The sequence below is a fragment of the Canis lupus genome, chromosome X (assembly GCF_048164855.1).
Source record: "Canis lupus baileyi chromosome X, mCanLup2.hap1, whole genome shotgun sequence".
In the NCBI taxonomy this organism is placed as follows: Eukaryota; Metazoa; Chordata; class Mammalia; order Carnivora; family Canidae; genus Canis; species Canis lupus.
This window is the reverse complement of record NC_132876.1, coordinates 33862692-33884878: the sequence shown is the minus strand read 5'-3', so window position 1 is coordinate 33884878 and position 22187 is coordinate 33862692. Positions and strand designations below refer to the sequence as shown.

Below are 22187 nucleotides of genomic sequence, written 5' to 3'. Positions count from 1 at the left end.
TTTAGAACATAAAACCAACAGAATAATTATGCAGAAAACTAAACTTACTTGATGCATGACAATGTATAGCTAATTCACAGTAGGAAGAGTAGGAAAAGGTAAAATTAAGACTAATTTAGGGCATCCCAGGTGGCTCAGCGGTTTAGCACTGCCTTCAGCCCAGGGCCTGATACTGGAGACTTGGGATCGAGTCCCACGTCGGGTTCCCTGCATGGAGGCTGCTTCTCCCTCTGCCTATGTCTCTGCCTCCCTCTCTCTGTGTGTGTGTGTGTGTGTGTCTCATGAATAAATAAATAAAATCTTTTAAAAAAGACTAATTTTGATTAAGAACAAATATGGAAATAGTATATACGTTTACTTATTTACACAACCACTGACTTTATCTTATTTTGAAAAGAAATTACCTGTATGCTTTCATTTTCCCAAGTGCAGAATTAGGGTGATAGATACCATTGCTTTCTGTAATAATATATTAATAGTTCTTTTATAGTGCACTACTGACACACCTTGTTTTTTTGTTTTAGTTTTGAGGTTTGTTTTCTGCTTTTGAAAAAAAAAAAAGGATTTATCTACTTAGCACACACATGTACATGGGGGTGGGGAGGGGCAGAGGGAGAGGGAGAATCTTAAGCAGGTTCCACTCACAGGGCATAGCAAATGCAGGGCTCCATCTCACAGCCCTGAGATCATGACCTGAGTGGAAACCAAGAGTCAGACCACCCAGGGGCCCTTAGTTTGGTTTTGTTTGTTTTTTGGGGTTTGTTTTGTTTTTCTTTTTGAGAAAGAAAGGTATAGAGAATCTGTGCTAATTGCAAGATAGGAGTTCTTTTCTACTAACTAGATTGTTCCATATCTTTGAGAATTAGGGATTGTTTTAGATATCCTTATACTTGGTACATTGCTGCTGCCTGGCCAATTATCTTTCAGGTTTCAAGTCTGGAATTTAATTATCTTTGGCAAAAAAGAGCCCAGGTAGCTCCAACATGGCACATAATTGTCCCCAAATGCCTAAAAAATGCCTAAAGTGCAGTGAAGAATTAAAAGGATGGCACCCACAATTCAGAGGATGGACAGAGCTCTTGTGAGAAGAGGGCCTATTGGTTAGCTCTTCCACCCTCCTATGATGATCCCAACCGATGACAAATAGGCAGTTGTTCCTTTGGTCTATTCTTGGGAGAATGAACCATCTTAAGATGATAATAGTCTGGTAAAATGCACAAAAAGGAGACAAACTGAGGCTCAAGACTGAAGACTGTAGCAAGATTTACTCTCTAGTTTCTAAATGGTAATTATATTATTATTAAAAACCATGAAGATACTCATACAAATCACCTTCTAATATATATTGTAATGTAATAATGTAACACAACAAAATAGCAAGCATTCCACCCCTTTCATATTTTAATGACCCCAAATAAAACTTTTTTTTTTTTAATTTTTTTTTTATTTATGATAGTCACAGAGAGAGAGAGAGAGGCAGAGACACAGGCAGAGGGAGAAGCAGGCTCCATGCACCGGGAGCCCGACGTGGGATTCGATCCCGGGTCTCCAGGATCGCGCCCTGGGCCAAAGACAGGCGCTAAACCGCTGCGCCACCCAGGGATCCCCCAAATAAAACTTTTATTTAAAGTTGTGTTTCACGGATTTAAGAAGCAAAAGGCATGACATATTGAAGAATGTAGTTTTAGAAATATTGATCTTTCACATATGAATAATATAAATCTCAGTCTAAACATCTTCTCATCATAATTTTTAAATTGCTTTTTAAAGAAAATGCTTGAATCTACAGAACTGGAACTTCAAAGAGATAATGTGATCCAGCCACTTTCTCTGTGGAAAGAGATATAAATATTTTTATTCCAAAAATATTTATACATTATACATATACTTTAAACAGGATTATGTATCATATTTTTCTTTCTCTAACAGTGACTGACATATGTTTTTGTTCACAAATATCAAATCTTTCACAAATGCCTCTTTTCTTCTATAAACACAAACATTATATACCCCCACCCTTGACAGTTTCCATTTTCCATTGCTAAATGATCTCCAGCCTCTGTTATTTAGAAAAGTAAAGGTAAAAGGATATGTCCATTTTAGGGGAATATTCTCATGCAGAAGGCAAAAAGTAGCTTTTGGAGAATTCATATATGGAGTCTGAATTGCAATAAAGGGATTGCCTTTCAAAGGGAGACAAGCATTGGGTAGCATTGAAAATGACCACTGGGAAAGGGATGGGATGGTTAAGAAATTGATTCAGATGGAGGGAGCCATCAGATAGAAGAGTTGACGGACTATCATGTTTGCACTTAATCTATGTTCAATTTATGTTCAACTAGTGAGTGAACAAACAACTCTGATTTTACCAAGAAGCTACCACTTGGTATTTTAAAACCACATGGTCATGTTGAGCAGAACTTTAATTTTGGGACAAGCTAACTAGAAACCAGGAACTTGATTTGGGAAACTTCTTCCAATAATAAAACCAATGGTGCCTATAGTGCTTCTTTGTACTAAACTGTAAAGGCTATGATGAGAGAAGAGGAATTGAACCAGGGTTTAGGGAGAAAAGGTTGACTCATGAGGGCTTGGCTTTTTTCTCCCTCAGGTAAATTGCAGGTTTTTAAAAAATTAAACATATGCTTGTTATAAAAATACAAGATATAAATTAAAAACTAAAACTCCACCACTTCTACATGCAGGAAATAACTTACTGTTAACACTTTATTATATATACTTCCAGGTCTCTTTCTATACATATGCATAATCTATCATTTGCTTGTACATATATAGGATTTTTAAAGCGGAATACTATACATATTGTGCATTTTTAAAAATCACTTTAGCACATAAAATAGACACCACTCAGTATAAACAAATCTACTTCATTTTCTTTTTAGTGGATGCATAATATTCCATCGTGGCAGCGTATCATTCATTATCCATCCATTCCTCTCTGGTTGGATACTTAGGTTGTCTCTCAACTTCTGCCATTATGAGCAATGATGTAACAGACCTCCTTGTACATATACCTATTTTTGTGAGTAGATCTGTGGGAAGTATTCATAAAAGTGGAATTGTTGGTTTCAAGAACACATATTTTTAAAGTTTTAATAGCTACTGTCAAGTTAAAGCACATGGTTCATCTTGGGAAATTGATTATACCTTGGGTACTGGCAAAAAAAATGTTAAAATACCAGTGAAGTGAGATTAGGTACTGTATGCCACCTTGCTTTATTTTTATTCATGAAAAATATTTCTGAATCTTCTCTAAGGTATATATAGACAATTATCTGTGCAAGGCAATCATGGCTTATTCTGTCAAAACAGTGATTGTATCCAGTCAGTTATTCTCTTCCACTAAAAACAACAAAAGCCCAAGAGACAAATATTTGCTAGCTCTTCTGTCTTTAAAATAGTCCTATAAGTAAAATAAAATAAAATACTCCTATAAGTACTTTACACGGGGAACTGAGTAATGTTAGTAGGCTCCATTCCTACTCCTTATTATTATTCCTTCTTTTTCTTTTTGAATAAAGGAATAGCTAATGCTTCCTTTATCATTATCTGTGTCCTTTCTCATTTTGTCCATATTCTATTAAAACTGCTTGTTTAGGTTTATACTCAATCCTTTAAATCTGGACAGCTCAGCTAAGATACCAGGAGCTTTTACCCTCTTCACAAATCTGATCATTTTGCTTCCCTTTGCACTATCCTTAAAAAATCCCCTACCCTTCCTCGGTATAATCTGGCATCCCCAAAGAAAGGAAGCTGAAGCCCCTAGACCACTTTCTTTCTTTCTTTTTCTTTTTCTTTTTTTTCTTTTTTTTTTTTTTTTGCCCCTAGACCACTTTCAATGCAGTCTGAGTATCTTTTATTCTAAGCTTAATTTATCTACCTTTGGCAAAGTGTCTGCTTCTGTGAGGTTTTGCATTTATTTTCACTGCATATGAAGTAGTTTCCCTTTCTGTATATTTCACAACCTTTATTTTCAAATGCAGAAATGAACAATCCCACCATCCAATTCCACATTTGCCAATTTTATTCCTGATTATTGCTATCTTTATCCAAATAAGATCTGTCAATTCAGATTGTTTTCATACAGATTCTAAATATCTTGTTTGCATGCTGTTATCTGTATATCCCAGCTCTAAAGAGAAAAAAACTAGGGCAGCCCTGGTGGCTCAGTGGTTTAGCGCTGTCTGCAGCCCAGGGTGTGATCCTGGAGACCCGGGATCGAGTCCCACATCAGGCTCCCTGCATGGGGTCTGCTTCTCCCTCTGCCTGTGTCTCTGCTTCTCTCTCTCCTCTCTGTGTATTCTCATGAAAAAAATAAATAAAATCTTTAAAAAAATAAAGAGAAAAAAACTAAAGTTCTTTCTACAACGTATTCTGTTGTAGAGAATACAGTCATTTCTCTAAACAACTTTTAGAATCTAATCTTGTGAAGAATGAATACATTCAAAGAAAAGGGGAGGTTATTCTCCTTCACAATTCTCACCTGCCATCGGTATTATTTACCTTTTGCTTTCAGTCTTATAATAAATTCTTCTCCTATTTAACACTAGAAAGACTCCCAAAGATGCCCTGATGGGGTACCTGGCTGGCTCAGTTGTCAGACTCTTTTTTTTTTTTAAATATTTTATTTATTTATTCATGATAGTCACAGAGAGAGAGAGAGAGGCAGAGACACAGGCAGAGGGAGAAGCAGGCTCCATGCACCGGGAGCCCGACGTGGGATTCGATCCCAGGTCTCCAGGATCGCGCCCTGGGCCAAAGGCAGGCGCCAAACCGCTGCGCCACCCAGGGATCCCAGTTGTCAGACTCTTGATGTCAGGGTTGTGAATTTGAGCTCCAAGTTGGGTGTAGAGATTACTTAAATAAATCTTTAAAAACTTAAAAAAAAAGATACCCTGTACACTTAAAATGTGTCCTTTTATTACAAAATCATTTTCTTCCACCAGATTTGTACTCATTCCCCTTGTCAGAATTCTATAGTCTGTTGTCTATTTCCATATGCTAGTTGACCAAACACTGATACAGCTCTTCGCACAATTGTGCGAAGTTTCCACTGAATCTTTTAGAGTTTCTGTAAAATGGTTCCCATTGCTTTAATCTAAACTTCTTTCTGCCCCAATCCATATCTTAGTTCTCTATTTTTCTATTTCTTCTGGGCCTTGGGTTCCACTGATGCAGAGATTATGATCTGTTCTTGGTTTCTTTACTCTAATGTTTCCCTTTCCCCCTCCTATGAATCTCCCCACGTCCATTGTTTTATTTTTCTTCGTCACATACTTTTGGGGAAAAAAACACCAGGCATTAAAAAAAAAGGTTTTACTGTTCCCTGTATTAAACTTAACCAATGTATCAAAACTTCAAATCTTAGTAAATAGAGGGAGGTACATCTGTAATACCCTGAAGGACTGAGCCAGTTTAAATGAGTTTGAAACATTGTTAAACGGTCACATTAAAACAGAAGGGGATACACATTGACATTACACAACTACAGTATAGAAACCATATGAGCTACAAATAATTACTATCAAAAGTTGGTTAGATGTCAATAGCTTTTATATTCAACGTAATGTCATTTTGAAAAAAGCTAGATTGGTAATTTGGGGTATATTAAAAGGCAATCTGATAAGCAAATCTTTCCATTAAATTCTGCACAAGAAGTAACTTACTCGCATATTATATCAGTTTTGATCAGTATAATTTTGAAAACAATGTGGGATGAAAAGGAAATGCATCTTGAGAAGAGCAATAAAGATTATTAATGGAAAATATGTTTTATGAACAAAGATAAAAGAACTCAAGAAAAGTTTAAGGAATGAGCTTGTTCTAATCTTCAAGTAAATGTAATGTATTTGATCAAAACAATACCATATCCATGTTTTCATGATACTGTTCATTTAATTCAGAGGACAGAGAAGGAACAGATGCATGTTTAAGGCAATAGAGATATATAGACAGGATATAAAAGTTTATATTAATTTGAATTAAACACTGCCCTAACTACATAACACTGCCTGGAGTCTAGAAACTTCTAATGGCTTTCTATCAGTGTTATAACACATTACAGAAATTGAAAGATTTTTTTTGCTTTGTTTTGTTTTTTAAGATTTTAAGTAATCTCTATACCCAATGTAGGGCTCAAAACCACAACCCTGAGATCAAGGGTCACAGGCTCTACCAACTGAGCCAGCCAGGTGCTCCTGGAATTTAAAGATTGTTTTAATCTGGCCCCAGCTCAACTGTTCACAACCTTATTTGTCATTATTCCCTAAGTACTCTGACCCACTTAAGAGGGTTGTTGTTTACACTGGCTCATTGGTAAAAACCAGGCTTACCTCTTTTCTAATATCTTTATTTATGCCACTATTTTTCACATAGAATATCCTCCCTCCTTTAAAGCCTAGTTCAAATTTGACCTCCGTTGTAGCGCTCTCTCTAACCAAATTTCCAAAATAATCAGGTACCTTTAATTGGAGTCTCACAAATTAGCATTTAATTACATCCTACAGATTTCTGTTTTCAGCAAAGCTCAAATAACAGGGACTGGATTTACTTTAACTCTTGAAACATCTTAAAACCAAGCAAAATATGTGAAAAAAAATAGTTTAAAACTGGATGCAAGAGAAGAATCTATAAAAGATGAAAAGCAAATTAGATGAGACCTGTGATTGTTCTGGACTTTCCAAGACAGAGAGAGGCACAGGGAGTGGGAACACAGGTGAAGCTCAGCATTCTTTTCTGGTGAATGTTGAGGGAGTAAAGGCAGCTAGGTTTGTAGGGCAGAACATAGGAGAAGAGATCTGCATAGAGAGAGGGCTATGGAGACAATAAATAAATAAATAAAATAAAGTAAAATAAAATGAAATAAAATAAAAATAGTCTCCCTCAAGTATTCAGTTGAGTACTGATAAATGTGTTTGTCTGGAGAAAGAGCCACCCAGAAGGAGCACAAGAAACATTCCAAGCTCACCAATGACTGAGCATAATTCATTCAAACCACCAGAATGGAAACCTTATAATTCTAGAGCCTTAAGTAGAGTACACATAAGTATTTGCCTCAGTTGGGAAAAAGTCTCCCCTAGAATAAATACTGCTCTGGTGCTACCCCACAAAGCTTAAAAGCTAATGAAAAATAGGTTAACAATAGCAAAAGAATTGAGGAAGGAAATCAGAATGCAAAGTATGACCAAACTGATGATGAGTCCTCCACCCTACCCTCTACTTTTCCCCCTAATATATCCCAACCTGGAGTTAAGGTGCCATATCACCTGGAGGCAGTCATCTGGGAGCAGACAGAGAAAACTCCTAAAGCTCAGAGTGAGTAGAGAAAATCCATTTTACTTTTATTTCCCTATGCCCTTTTGAGTACCAATCTCTAGGCAATTCCAAGGCAGTGGGAGTGGCAACACTGACAATGGGGGTGGCAAGTGCCTAAACCTGAGGGAGAGGAAGCTTCCTCTTTGATCAGAGGACCTGTGATCATTTCTCTACAATAAATACCTCTCTGTATTTGGACCAGGACATGGGTTCAGTCACAGTCAGTGCATGGCAGAGCAGGATAAATAAAACCCAGCTTTCAGGCCAGAGGACCAAGAGAGGCCTAGAAAACTGGACAGTACTGGGGAGATGGTCAAGATGAAGGACCAAGAAAAAGAGATCCCCAAAAATTCCATACCATGGAATACTTCTCAACAATAAAAAGAAACAAACTACTGATACATACAACAAAATGAATGGATCTCAGAGATAATAGACAAAGTAAAAGAAACCAGTCTCAAAAGCTTCCAGACTGTATGATGCCATTTATGTAATATTCTCAAAAGGACAAAAAATACTGTGACAGAAAACAGATGAGTAGTGTCCAGGGTTCAGAGGTGGAGTTAAGTATGACCGCTAAGGGGTAACAAAAGTATGTTGGGGCAACAGGACAGTCCTGCATCAACTGTGGTGGCAATTACAAAAAACAATGTATTTATTAAAACTCATAAATGTAAAATAAAAAAAAAAACAACTCGTAAAAGTATAGCCCAATAAAAAAAATCCATCTTACTGTATGTTAATTAAAAAATAAAGATGTAGAAAGATGGCAAAAGATATGCCAATTTAACACTAGTTAAAATAAAGCTGGCATGGGGGGGCACCTGGCTTGCTCAATCAGTAGAGCACGCAACTCTTGGTCTCAGGGTCATGAGTTCAAGCCCCATGTTGGGCATAAAGCTTACTTAGAAAAAAAAAGCTGGCATGACTATAATATCAGACAAAGTAGATTTCAGGGCTAAGAATATTTTTTATCAATCTGATGAAAGATCTCAGCTTCCTCCTTAAGAAGCTGGAAATAGAAGAGTAGATTAATCCCAGGGTGCCTGGGTGGTTAAGTGTCAACTCTTGATTTCGGCTCAGGTCATGATCTCAGGGTTGTGAGACTGAGCCCTACATCAGGCTCCATACTAGGAGTGGAGTCTGCTCAAGATTTTCTCTCCCCCTCTCTCTGCTCTTCCCCACAACATGTGAATGCAAGCTCTCTTTATTTCCCTAAAATAAGTAAATAAATCTTTTTTTTATAAAGAAGAGCAAATTAATCGCCAAAAGCAGGAAAATGGAAAAAATAGAGATCAGAGAGGAGATTGATAAAATGTAACACAGAAAGAGAAAAAAAAATAATAAAACTAAAAAACCTGGTTCTTTGAGGAGATCCATTCATTTGATAAAACCCAGACAGATTAGGGAAATAAAGAGAAAAAAATGCAAATTACTAATACCAGGATTGAGAAAGGTGATAGTACTAGAGATTGTTTAGCTTTTAAAAGGATAATAAGTAAATATGAACAACCATATACCAATAAATTTAACAACTCCGTTGAAAGGGATAAATTCCTTGAAAGACACAAGCTGCTAAAGATTACTCTAGAAGATATCAATAACCCGAAGAGCTATATGTCTAACTATAAAATTAAATATTTACTGGTGAATTGTACCAAACATTAAGAGGTAATACCAATTCTACACAAAGATATCCAGAAAATTAAGAGGAGGGAACATGTCTTAACTCATTCTACAAGGCCAGCATTATCCTAATATCAAAACCAAACAAAGGTAAGAAAACTAAAACCAAAATTCCTCATGAGCATAGGTGCAAAAATTCCTAAAATTTTAGCAAATCAAATTTAATAATATGTAAGAAAGATAAGAAGGATCATGACCAAGTGAGGCTCATTCCTGCAGTGCATGGCTGCCTTAACGTTCAAAAATCAATCAATATAATTTGCAATATCAACAGATTAAAGAAGAAAAATGATGAGATCATCTCGATAGGTACAAAAAAGTATTTGATAAAATCCAACAACCGTTTCTGATTAAAAACACAAAACAAAAGTCTCAGCAAATTGGAACAGAAAGGAACTTCCTCCAACCTATAGCTAACATCATACTTAATGGTAAAAGAAAGAATGCTTTCCCCAGTGATACAAGCAAAAAAGTAAGAATGTATATTTAACCACTTCTATTTAACAATTCTCTGGAGTTCCTGTGCAGTGCAATAAGGCAAGAAAATGAAATAAAAAGCATCAGATTGGAAAGAATGAAATAAAAGTACCTTTATTCATAGACAAAATTTTCTATATAGAAAATCCTACAGATTCTACAAAAAGGTACCTAGAATAAGTTGGTTTATCAAGGTTGTAAATATAAGATCAATAATCATCAACAAACTGTGTTATTCTATACTAGCAATAAATAATCAAATTGAAATTCTGTATTTAGCATATTTAACTATCAGTTGGTATGTGCCAGTCTTCTGTATTATTTCAACACATGCTAATTAACAACAAAACCTCATTCTGTCTACTAAAGGAGACAGAAAGGAAAGGTAGTAGACTCTCTTCCAACTTGTATCATAAAGATACACACTCAATTGGAAAGTATAACAATTTATTGTACCCTATCCTGAGTACCATAAAAGTTATTCCCCCCAAATTATATATTCATTTCTCTATATTCTAGCTCCATTTAGGTAACTGAAATAAAGAAATACAAATTTTCATTTTGAATAAAAACTTCAGCAATCTAGATTATTTGGGCTCTTCTTTTGTAAAACATAATTATTCTAAAATCGTTATTCCTTTTTTTATTCCTTCTTTTTTTAATTGAAGTATAATTGACACAATGTTACATTAGATTCAGGTGTACAATATAGTGATTTGACAAGTTTATATGTAATGCTACGTCCACCACAAGCATAGCTACCATCTGTCACCAGAGAACACTATTATAATACTATTGACTATATTTCCTATGCTGTACCTTTTATTGCCCTGACTTATTCATTACATAACTGAGAGCCTTTACGTCCCACCCCTTTCTACCCATTTTGCTCATTTCCCAACCATCTCCCCTCTGGTAACCACCAGTTTGTTCTCTATTTATGAGTCTGTTTCTGTATTTTGTTTGTATGGGTTTTTGGATTGTTGGGTTTTTTAGATTTTACATTTAAATGAAATCATATTGCATTTGTCTTTCTCTGTTGGACTTATTTCACTCAGCATAATATCCTCTAGGTCCATCCATGTTGTCACAAATGGCAAGAGCTCATCCTTTTTATGGTTGGGTAATATTTCATTATATATACTATATAATGAACTTTATTCTTAATAGAAATAGAATTATACAGAAATATATAAGTAATATATTAAATAATACATATATATTAATATATATGTATAGCTTCCACATATTCTTTGTCCATTTATCTATTATGCCTCCCTTTCTTATATTAATACATCTTTATTTTTTAATATTTAAAAGTAAACTCTACCCTCAATATGGGGCTTGAATTCACAACGCTGAGATCATGAGTTGCATACTCTACTGACTGAGCCAGCCAGGTGCCCCAAGAATAAATTTTAAAAATTATTTATTTATGATCATAGAGTTTTAAAATTGGATATAGTTCATCAATATAACAATAAGCAACCCAAATGTCTACCTTAGCATAAGCATTTCATAAAGTTAGCCCATTGGAAGGCAAGACAAGTTAATTTGTACAGACTCTTGGGATAATTCATTTCTTTAACACGGTATTATATAGATTGTAATTTGAGACCATAAAATGACCTTTTATTGGCTTTACAACTAAAATTGGCTAGAAAAATAGTAAATAGATAAAACTGGAGGAAAATATCAGAAGAACAATCTGTTAGGCACCAGTCTTAACATGAGAAAATGCCAATTAGGAGCCTAGACACCCACAGCAAGGAGGCATTTTGAAACTCTCTAGGTATGAGTAAGCATAGCCAACAATCAAAAAATAATTTGTTTCTACCTGGGTAACATTCAACAATTAATATACACTGCCACCAGCTGAAACATGGTGCTATAGCTATGGCCTACTTGTCCTAAAAAGGATGTGTCCAACTAGCAGTTAAAATTTTTTCTCTGTTTGCTTGTTTGCTTTTGTTTTTTTCCAATTTTGGTAGGGGAAAGGAAGTAGGGCAGGCAGGAAGGAAGACTTTCTGCATAATTCTATTTCTATTAAGAATAAAATGTTTATAGGGCGCCTGGCTGGCTCAGTCGGAAGAGTATATAACTTTTTTTTCACTTTATTTTATTTTTATTTTATGATAGTCACAGAAAGAGAGAGAGAGGCAGAGACATAGGCAGAGGGAGAAGCAGGCTCCATGCACTGGCAGCCCGATGTGGGATTCGATCCTGGGTCTCCAGGATCGCGCCCTGGGCCAAAGGCAGGCGCCAAACCGCTGCGCCACCCAGGGATCCCTTTTTTCACTTTAGTAGACTTTTTATTTCAAAGCTATTAAACATAAAGTGATACATCTTTTCTCTCTCTTTAGTTAACATGGGTAAATGTTCATTGAGTAATGTTATCTCAACTAGTTTACTGCTGACATTTATTAGCTTGTAATGTTGCATTAAGTGGTAGACTCAAGTTATGAACTAATACTTTGAGGATAGTTCATCTGTGTTTGACTTCTAGATCACTATTTACCTTGGGGTTGTGAGCTTGAGCCTCATGTTGAATGTAGAGATAACTTGAAAAAAAAAAAAGCCTTTTTTTAAAAAAAAGAACAGGGGCACCTGGGTGGCTTAGTTGTTTAAAGCATCCAACTCTTGATTTCGGCTCAGGTCATGATCTCAGGATCATGAGATCGAGCCCTGCATCAGGCTCCACACTTAGCACAGAGTCTGCTTAAGATCTCTCTCTCCCTCTGCCCCTCCCCTCCTCTCTCTCTCTCTCTCTCTCTCTCTCTCTCTCGCTTTAAATAAATACATAATTATCTTTTAAAAAAGAATAAAATCTTTATTATTCACAACAAATGATCTGTTAGCCTCTGTTAATACATGTTTTTACACTTACAGTCAAAACTTAATATTTACAGACATTATATTTAAATAGCTAATACAATTTAGAGCAAGATTAGGAGAAACAAATGACAAAAACAGATTATAAAAACAAATCCACAGTCAGAAAACCTGTGTTCAAGTCCTAGTTATTGTCACTTCCTGGCTTTGTGATCTGGGCAAGCCTCCTAACCTCCCTGAACTTCAGTTTCCTAACTTATAAAATGGAAATGATAATTCTTGCCTTTTCTACTTCACCATATTTTTAAAGTATCAATGAGGCAAGTATATATGAAAGTTACTATAACTGTCATCCAAATTCACTGATTCTGCCAACAATACTAATAATAGTAGTGAAAAGCACTGAGTACTTCCTCTGTGCCAGGTAACGGGCTATGCTCTTTAAAGGTATTATTTCTTTCCATGAAAATGATAAATATTACAATACTAATACTAATAATGGGCACTTATCAAGCATTTGCCACGTACCCCAGAGCACTAGATCACAGGCACAGAGAAACAACAAGTTAGATGTTGTGAATCACACTAAGTCATATTAACAAGGGCTAAGGGATGCCTGGGTGGCTCAGCAGTTGAGTGTCTGCCTTCAGGTCATGGCGGCCGGATCCCAGGTCCTGGGATCAACTCCCACATCAGGTTCCCCACAGGGAGCCTGCTTTTCCCTCTGCTTGTGTCTCTGCCTCCCTCTTTCTCTGTATCTCTCATGAATAAATAAATAAAATTTTTGAAAAAAAAAACACAAGTGCTAAGAGGAAGGAATAGAAGAAACCACTAACTCTGCCTGGTTCATACAAACTCTAGCTTCAAAAGGCAATTAAAGTAGCTGTCAGGGGAACAGGCCAATGGGGAGTGACTGTTTTAAGAAGTCTCACTCTGCAGGATTACCCGTTATATAACTGTAGTGGAAAGCACATGACTTTTAGGGCAAAACTAGAATCCCAGTTCTATTACTTATAATTTAAGATGGATAATTATGAATAAACAGGGATTTACTAGAAACAAAAAGTAAAAAAAGGGCATTTCAAGAACAGGAAACAGGTACAAACACTTAAGTGTTTACAGAATAGTGTAAAGTCAGAAGTCTTCCAGGTGTTTCCCTTGACCACCTGTCCTATTAACTCTACTAAGGTTAAGCAGAAGCAAAGAGCATATGACTGAAATGATAAAGGATATGGGATTGGCAAGGTAGCTACAACAAAACAGCAAGGGGCTGTAAGACCAAAGGTGCTAGGACAAAAATGCTTGCAAATCATGTTCTCATAAGGGATTTGTATCTAGAATATATAAAGAATTCTTATGACTGAATGAAAAAATACCCCAACTAGAACTTGGGAAAAGGATCTGAATAGACAGTTCCTCAAAGATGATATACAAAAGGCCATAAGCACAAATGAAAAGATGCTCAACATCATTAGCAATCAGGGAAGTACAACCCAAAACCACAAGATAACACTTCATACCTCCTAGTACAGCTACAATTGAAAAGACAGATAATTAGTGTTGGCAAGAAAATGGTAAAATTGGAATCCTCATACACTGTGTGTGGGAATGTAAAATGGTGCAGCCACTTGGAAAAATACTCTGGCAGTTCTTCAAAAGTTTAAGCCCAGAGTTGCTGTATGACCCAGCAATTCTACTCCTAGGTCTATATGAAAGAGAAATGAAAACATGTCCACACAGACACTTGTCCATGAAGATTCATAGTAGCATAGTTGATAATAGCCAAAAAGTAGGAAAAAAAAAACCAAATGTCTATCAATGGATGAATGAATTTTTTAAAAAGTGGTATATCCATAATACAATGGAATAGTATTCAATTGTAAAAAGGAAAGAAGCACTGATACATACTACAACATGGATGAATCCTGAAAAAATTATGCTAGGTAAAAGAAACTGGTTACAAAAGGCTATATATTATGATTCCATTTGTAGGAAATGTTCAGAATAGGCAAATCTATAGAGACAGAGAGGAGATTAGTGGTGGCTTAGGTTTGACAAAAGAGTTGGAAGCAGATGTGGAGTGACTGCTAATGGATAGGAGGTTTCTTTTTGAGCAGATAAGAATGTTCTACAATGGATTGTGGTGATATATGCAAAACCCGGTGAGTATACTAAAAACCATTGAATTGTGTACTTTATATGGGTTGAATTATATGATATATGAATTATATCTCCATAAAGCTGTTATTTTTTAGGCACAAAGGTGCCAAGGAAGAGTATAAGTCAACGAATTACCATAAAATGGGGCCATAAAAGAAAACAGTTGACAACCTGGGATAATAGGTGAAGCCAAAGGATAGAAGCTTTCCATGAGAAATAATTATAGCTATAGTAGCACTAAAGAAGTGAAGAAAATGAGATAATCCTTGATTTTACCAGTTACTACTTTTTAAAAAGATTTATTATTTTGAGAGAGAGAGCACACATGAGTGGGGGTGGGGAGGGGTGAGGGGCAGAGAGAAAAGCAGGCTCCCTGCTGAGCAGTGAGTCCAATGTGGGGCTGGATCCCAGGACCCCAGGATCATGATTGGAGCTGAAGGCTGAGGCTTAATTGACTGAGCCACCCAGGTGCCCCTATCAGTTACTACTTAAGCAAACCCTGGTTAATCTTCCTTAGTTGAGTGAAAGCAATCTATACTGCTAACTCCATCATGGATTTTCTGGGGATTTGTTCTAGGTTCTAGGAATCCAAGCCTATTAGGTATCAAAATTCTTTAGGTACTTTCCTTGACAGCCTAGTTTGCTAAGTAAGGCCTGTTTAACGGAGATGACTAATCTGTAAAAGTAGATCAAGCCAACCAGATGGATGCCTTATGTGGCACACCCATCACTTCAGATCAGCAACATTTCCTCTGATACTTTCCATGTTTGGCTCACATGGAAGTAAAATAAAATGGCTATTTATTATGCACCTTACTTTCCCGTATATTGTCACATTTAATTCTCACATCTCTTACCCATAGTATAGATAAGGAAACTGGCCCTAATAGGATGGAAAGCTCCCAAAGTCACACAACTAGTGGCAAAATTAGGATTCCAGGTTTGGTCTAAACTCGTGTCCTTCCCACTAGAGTTATGAAGCTGGTAATCCTGTTGAGAGTGTGACTTCTTAAAAGTTTCTCCCCATTGGCCTGTTCCCCTGGCAGCTACTTTCAATGCCTTTTGAAGCTGGAGTTTGTGTGATTGCTAATCTGAAAACAATGATAACATTTACACATTAAACACTTCCCCAACTTGTTCCCTTGACAACCTCACACCTAAGATTAGATCCAGAAAAAAGTTCTCTGTTAGTGCTTCAATTTAGAAATCTCAGTTTGTGAGAACATCATTTTCAATTGACTTTTAAAGAGAGCAAAGTTTTGCAATAGCAATATAAAGTGGCAGCTCTATGTCACCATGGAAAATAGCACACTAACAACAAAAAGTCAGCTGATGAAAGATCACCTTTACTCCATACGAACTCTCTAGTTACATTCACATCACTATTCCTTCCACCACCAGCCTGGACCAACAAAGGTTGAACTAAAATGCAATATAGCTAAATATTGCAATACTAAAAATGCAATATAGCTAAATACCCTGCCATACTTGTTTTGTCAGCAATTATACCTATACCTATAGATTTTTAAGATTTTTACATTTAAATTCAATTTAATTAAAATATAGTGTATTAGTTTCAGAGTTAGAATTTAGTGATTAATCAGTTGCATATCACACCCACTGCTCATCCCATCACCCAGTTACCCCATCCCCTCACCCCCAACCCCTCCGGCAACCCTCAGTTTGTTTCCCATAGTTAAGAGAACAATATTTTTTTTAATTACACAGGTTATACACAAAAATACTTCCATTGTAAAAAAAAATTAAGCAGTGCAGGATTGTACAAAGCAGAAAGTTATAAGGCAACATTCACCAGCCTCCCTAATGTTTCCAGACCTTTTCTTGTGCATTTATTCATATATGTATATATATTATATAGTTCCTTTTTTAAAAAATATTTATTTCTTTTTTTGATACATTTATTTCTTTATATGAGAGACAAAGAGAGAGGGCACATACGAGCATGAGCAGGATGGGCAGAGAGACAGGGAGAAAGAATCCCAAGCAGACTCCATGCTGAGCACAGAGCCCAATGCAGGGCTCAATCTCACAACCCTGAAATCATGACCTGAGCCAAAAGCAAGAGTTGGACGCTTGACCAACTGTGCCACCCAGGTGCCCCACATATTGTATAGTTCTTCTAACAAAAGATGGGATCATACAATATATACTGGCCTGTAACTTTAACAGTTTTATTGAGATAGAATTGACATACTATACAATTCACCTTATAGCATAGAGTTTGGTGGGGTTTTAGCACATTTGCAGATAATGCATACAGCCATATCCAGAGTCAATTTTAGGATATTTTCATCATCTCAAAAAGAAGCCCTGGAACCTTTAGCACCTTTGTATGCTCACATTCTCTCCAACTTGAAGCAATAACTAGTCTACTTTCTGTACCTATGGCTTTCCGTATTCTGGCCATTCTGGATGAATGGAATCATACAAAATACAGCCTTCTGTGACTAGCTTCTTCCACTTAGCATAACGTTTTTAAGGTTCACCCATGTTGTAGCATGTGCCATACTTCTTTCCTATATATAGCTGAATAATATTCCATTGTGTACATATGCCATATTTGGCCTGTTACTTTTTTTCATTTACTATATTCTTTTCAGTCTTACACATAGATCTACATCACCCTCTTTGGTGACTGCACACTATTACATGGCTGCTATACAACATAATTTACGTAAGTTTTTCCCTGTTGATGGATATATAAACTACTTCTGCTGTTTCCCCATTAAAGCAATTAGTGTATCACCTTCATATGATATGTAGGGAGAAAGGGAGAGGCCATCATCTTTCTTGGTGGAAGAAGGACCCTGTCTCTAGAACAGTCGTTCTAAAGGTATGTTCCCTGGTCCTGCAGCATTACCTGGGAACTTGTTAAAAATGTATCTGAGTTTGTTATTCAAAAACTCTGGGATGGAGCCCAGCATTCACTGTTTAACAAGCCTTTCTCCTTGTGATTCTGATTTGCACTAAAATTTGAGGACCACTGTCCTAAATCTGGATCACTGCATTAAAGTGGCTTCCATTATTTAGTTTAAAGCACATTTTAAAAATTAGCAGGAACACACACACTGGCTTTAACACATGACTATGTGCATGGAGAGGGTAGATGTATCATGGAGGAGTGAGTCTCCTTTTCCTTAGAGAGATTATTTTAATATAACAAAAAAGCCCCTTCCTCTCAGACTTTTCCTATCTGCTTGACCGCTCATTCTCTTTTCCCATAGCCTTGAATACCCAACAATTAAACCATTTACATAGCATTGAGATGCCAGGGAATGGAAAGCTTCTCCTATTCCTGACCCTCTGCATTTCTGCTGATGAGACCCATAGGACAACAAACCATAAAACCCAGCTCCCATTACAAACCAAAATAATGAAAGATATGATCTCATAGAATTACAGATGGGAACTAGAATGGAATTTAGAGATCTCCTAGTCAAGACACATTTTGGAGATAAGACAAACAAAGCCCAGAAAAATTACATGCTACAAAAAGGCCACACAGCAAGCAGAAGACTCATCTCTTACTCCGCTATACTATACTGCACACCAAACACTGTATACTACATACTGCTTTACTATAATGGTCATTAACTGGGAATATGCATGAAATTCACCTGGGGAGATTTCTCTGAAAAACACATTTAGAAAAATTTATTTTCTTTATCTTACTAGAGAGGACACTGATATAATTTGACTGTCTAGAAGACATTGATTATCATCTAGTAGTATATTGTTTCTAATTTAGCAATGCCCAAAGAGGTCAGGGAGTATTCACAACTGCCAGGAGTACTTGGACTGCTTATTCTTATGCTAACTAGCTCCATGTTGCAGTTTTTGATGGTTTTGGGGGGCTTTCTACTGTGTTTCTGTCCTCTCCTTTGAGGTCAGTTATCACACTTACATCCATCAGTGTGTTTGCATCCCGCCATCCTTATCCATCCTCCCACACCTACAACTGGCAATGTGAGTTGAGACACCAAATAAATACGATCTTCAGAACTATGATAAAGGTGACAGTAAAACAGGTCATTAGTTAGGACCTACAAAATTTAGCCTAGGGACTTTGTTATATTTATGTTGGCTGAGACAAAATGGAAAGTCAATGTTGCCAGCATAACATTCTGCAAGTAAGTGGCCAAAGCAAGACCTCCTTCATACAAACAAAATAAATAATGAACTCTGGGGATTTTTTTTTTTAAACATCAGAAATGTACGTAGTTTTCCCCTCAAGTTTCTTCTCTGATGTTTGCTTGGTCTTTTTTAAATTAATAAGCTTAATTCTTTAGAGCAGTTCCAGGTTCATAGAAAAATGGAACAAAAAGCACAGAGGGTTTCCATATGCACCCTGTCCACATACATGCATGCTCCTCGCGCCTCCACCCCCATATTGACATCCCCTATGACAAACACTGTAGAGGTAGTTTTAAAATCCATTTAAATATTACAAAACTCAACACCAAAGAAACAAACAATCCAATCATGAAATGGGCAAAAGACATGAACAGAAATCTCACAGAGGAAGACATAGACATGGCCAACATGCACATGAGAAAATGCTCTGCATCACTTGCCATCAGGGAAATACAAATCAAAACCACAATGAGATACCACCTCACACCAGTGAGAATGGGGAAAATTAACAAGGCAGGAAACAACAAATGTTGGAGAGGATGTGGAGAAAAGGGAACCCTCATACACTGTTGGTGGGAATGTGAACTGGTGCAGCCACTCTGGAAAACTGTGTGGAGGTTCCTCAAACAGTTAAAAATAGACCTGCCCTACGACCCAGCAATTGCACTGTTGGGGATTTACCCCAAAGATACAAATGCAATGAAACGCCGGGACACCTGCACCCCGATGTTTCTAGCAGCAATGTCCACAATAGCCAAACTGTGGAAGGAGCCTCTGTGTCCATCGAAAGATGAGTGGATAAAGAAGATGTGGTTTATGTATACAATGGAATATTACTCAGCTATTAGAAATGACAAATACCCACCATTTGCTTCAACGTGGATGGAACTGGAGGGTATTATGCTGAGTGAAATAAGCCAGTCGGAGGACAAACATTATATGTTCTCATTCATTTGGGGAATATAAATAATAGTGAAAGGGAATATAAGGGAAGGGGAAGAAATGTGTGGGAAATATCAGAAAGGGAGACAGAACGTAAAGACTGCTAACTCTGGGAAACGAACTAGGGGTGGTGGAAGGGGAGGAGGGCGGGGGGTGGGAGTGAATGGGTGACGGGCACTGGGGGTTATTCTGTATGTTAGTAAATTGAACACCAATAAAAAATAAATTAAAAAAAATAAATAAATATTACAAAAGGGAGAGCTGAGATTACCTGTAACACCACAGAACTGTGGGTATTGCTGGTAAAGATGCGTGTGGTTCCTGCCTTGGAAGACTGCAGATGGGATGAGAGACCCATTTCGCTGCTTCCAAGGGACAATTTCATGTGTTGGTCTTCCTCTTCCACTAGAGATCTGAAAATTTTTATAAACCAGAAGGAAAGGGAAATTAAAAGTTGATATATAATCCACAATAAGGACATTATGTACATTATTTACAGAAATAATCAGTCACTAGTGCCAATCATTTGACTATGGAATATCCTGAATTTTGTTTCATTGTACTTTAGGCTGATAAACCTATATATACATAAACCTATATATATGAGTATATATAACTATATATATAGTTTTATGTGTGTGTGTGTGTGTGTGTGTGTGTGTTAAAAAGTTAAAAAACTTTTCAAGGTCAGAAAAGATCAATTAGAAGTGAGAAATCAACCTAAAAGCTCATTCAAAATGATATTCACAAAGGATTTTTGTATTTTAAATGTCAGAGTAGTTGTTTTTGGTATTGTACTGTTTGAGTAACAATAACATCAAATTGTGTTATTCACAGTTAAAACTACTTTGGAATACCTAATTTTAGAAAGAAAAATAATAGCTATCATTTATTGAACAGTCACTATGTATCAGGTGCTTGCCAAGAAATTTACACACATGACGTCATATACTCCTTAAAATAATCCACCGCAATAGGTACTATTATTGTTTCCTTTGTATTAACGGTAGGGTAAATGAGTTACAAAAACATTAATAATAAGTTACCTAAGGTCATAAATTTATTCAAATAGCTGGGTCAGGATTTGAATTTAAGTCTAGTGTGATTCCAAACTCCAAAGACCCTATTAATAAAAGTCAAAGATTAACTGCGATAGTAATATACTGCTTCCTCTTCTGCCATTAGTTTTAGTTCTAATCAACCCCCAACTGAACAAAAAATTTTACACGTGAAATAATTTTTTCTAGCAGTAACTCTCATTGATCATTTTGGGATTATTTGTTAAATCACTACAGTCTAGTGGCATTTCCATCTTTTTCAAGAAATAAAAAGTAAAAATAATAAATGTAAGCTATGCCCATGTATATATTACGTTAATGATTTTTTAGGGGCACCTGGGTGCTTAATCAGTTAAGCATCTGCTTTCTGCTCAGGATATGATCCTGAGGATCAAGCCCTGCATCAGGCTCTCTGCTCAGCAAACAGAGAGCCTGCTACTCCCTCTCCCTCGGTCTCTCTCCCTACCTAGTCTCAGGGATAATAAAAAGTTGTACTGTGGTGGTCAGTTTTCAGTGTAACTTGAGGCCCAATTTTATTAAATGCTTTGTGTAGTTTCTGTGAAACAAACTGACCTGTTGATTACAGGTTCCCCAGTCCTTTTTATGGCTCCTAAAAAATTATCATTTATTTTTTATTATTTATTTGAGAGAGAGCAAGAGAGAGATGGGGGGCAGCAAGGAGAGGGAGAAGCAGACTCCCCACTGAGCAGGGAACCCTACGTGGGGCTCGATCCCATGACCCCAGGATCATGACCTGAGCTAAAGGCAGATGCTTAACTGATTGACCCACCCAGGCACCCCTTTCTTTTTCTTTTTTAAGGTTTTATTTTTAAGTAAGCTCTATATCCAACATGGGGCTGGAACCCACAATCCCAAGATCAAGAGCTAGCCAGGCATCCCAAATTGTTTTTCTAACTCTGGCCTATCGAATATAATGAAGATTTTCACTTGTTCCCTACCATACCTGTAACCTCAGTTGATTAGTTTGAACAAGAAAAAAAGTTTTAAGACTATACCATACTTTAAGATCCTGCTTTTTGAATCCTGACATCAACGAAATGGTTTTAAATCCTGTAATAATTAGCAAAAGTTCTGGCCTCAAGGGTGAGATCAATTCTTCTTAAGGATATTAGAGCCATAGTATAACCAAAAATGAATAATATATGACCATGTTTTATTCAAGTCTCATGGATATTTAATAAAGAGAATAATTTAAATAAGATTTTAACAAGCATAGAAGAAAATGAATATAGCCTTCTACTAATTTCAGAAATAGCCTTAAAAAGAATTGAATTACATACATGACATATAGCATACACACACACACCCTTTTAAACAGCTTTTGCAGACAGACATTTAAAAGTACAGAATCAATGGGAAAAGTGGGAAATAGACTAATCGTGATTGGTATTCCTAACCAGAAAATTTCCATTCACACAGAATTATTTTAATGAAATATCCAAGTGAATGTATTATTATTTTCTGTATTCCCTGCACAGAACCTAGTACATGAGAATTTTAACATATGTCATCTGAATGAAC

General features: G+C 36.5%; 1 protein-coding gene across 17 annotated transcripts in view; it reads right to left on the bottom strand.

Moving 5' to 3' along the window:
* The window catches only part of KLHL13 (kelch like family member 13), a 210756-nt gene that overhangs the window by 23208 nt on the left and 165361 nt on the right, over window positions 1-22187 (bottom strand). For all 17 annotated transcript variants that reach the window (XM_072818202.1, XM_072818197.1, XM_072818190.1 and 14 more), the window contains one exon: window positions 19859-20000. In XM_072818202.1, the coding sequence (XP_072674303.1) occupies window positions 19859-19972 (114 nt within the window). In that variant the 5' untranslated portion in view covers window positions 19973-20000. The remainder of the gene's footprint in view (window positions 1-19858; window positions 20001-22187) is intronic.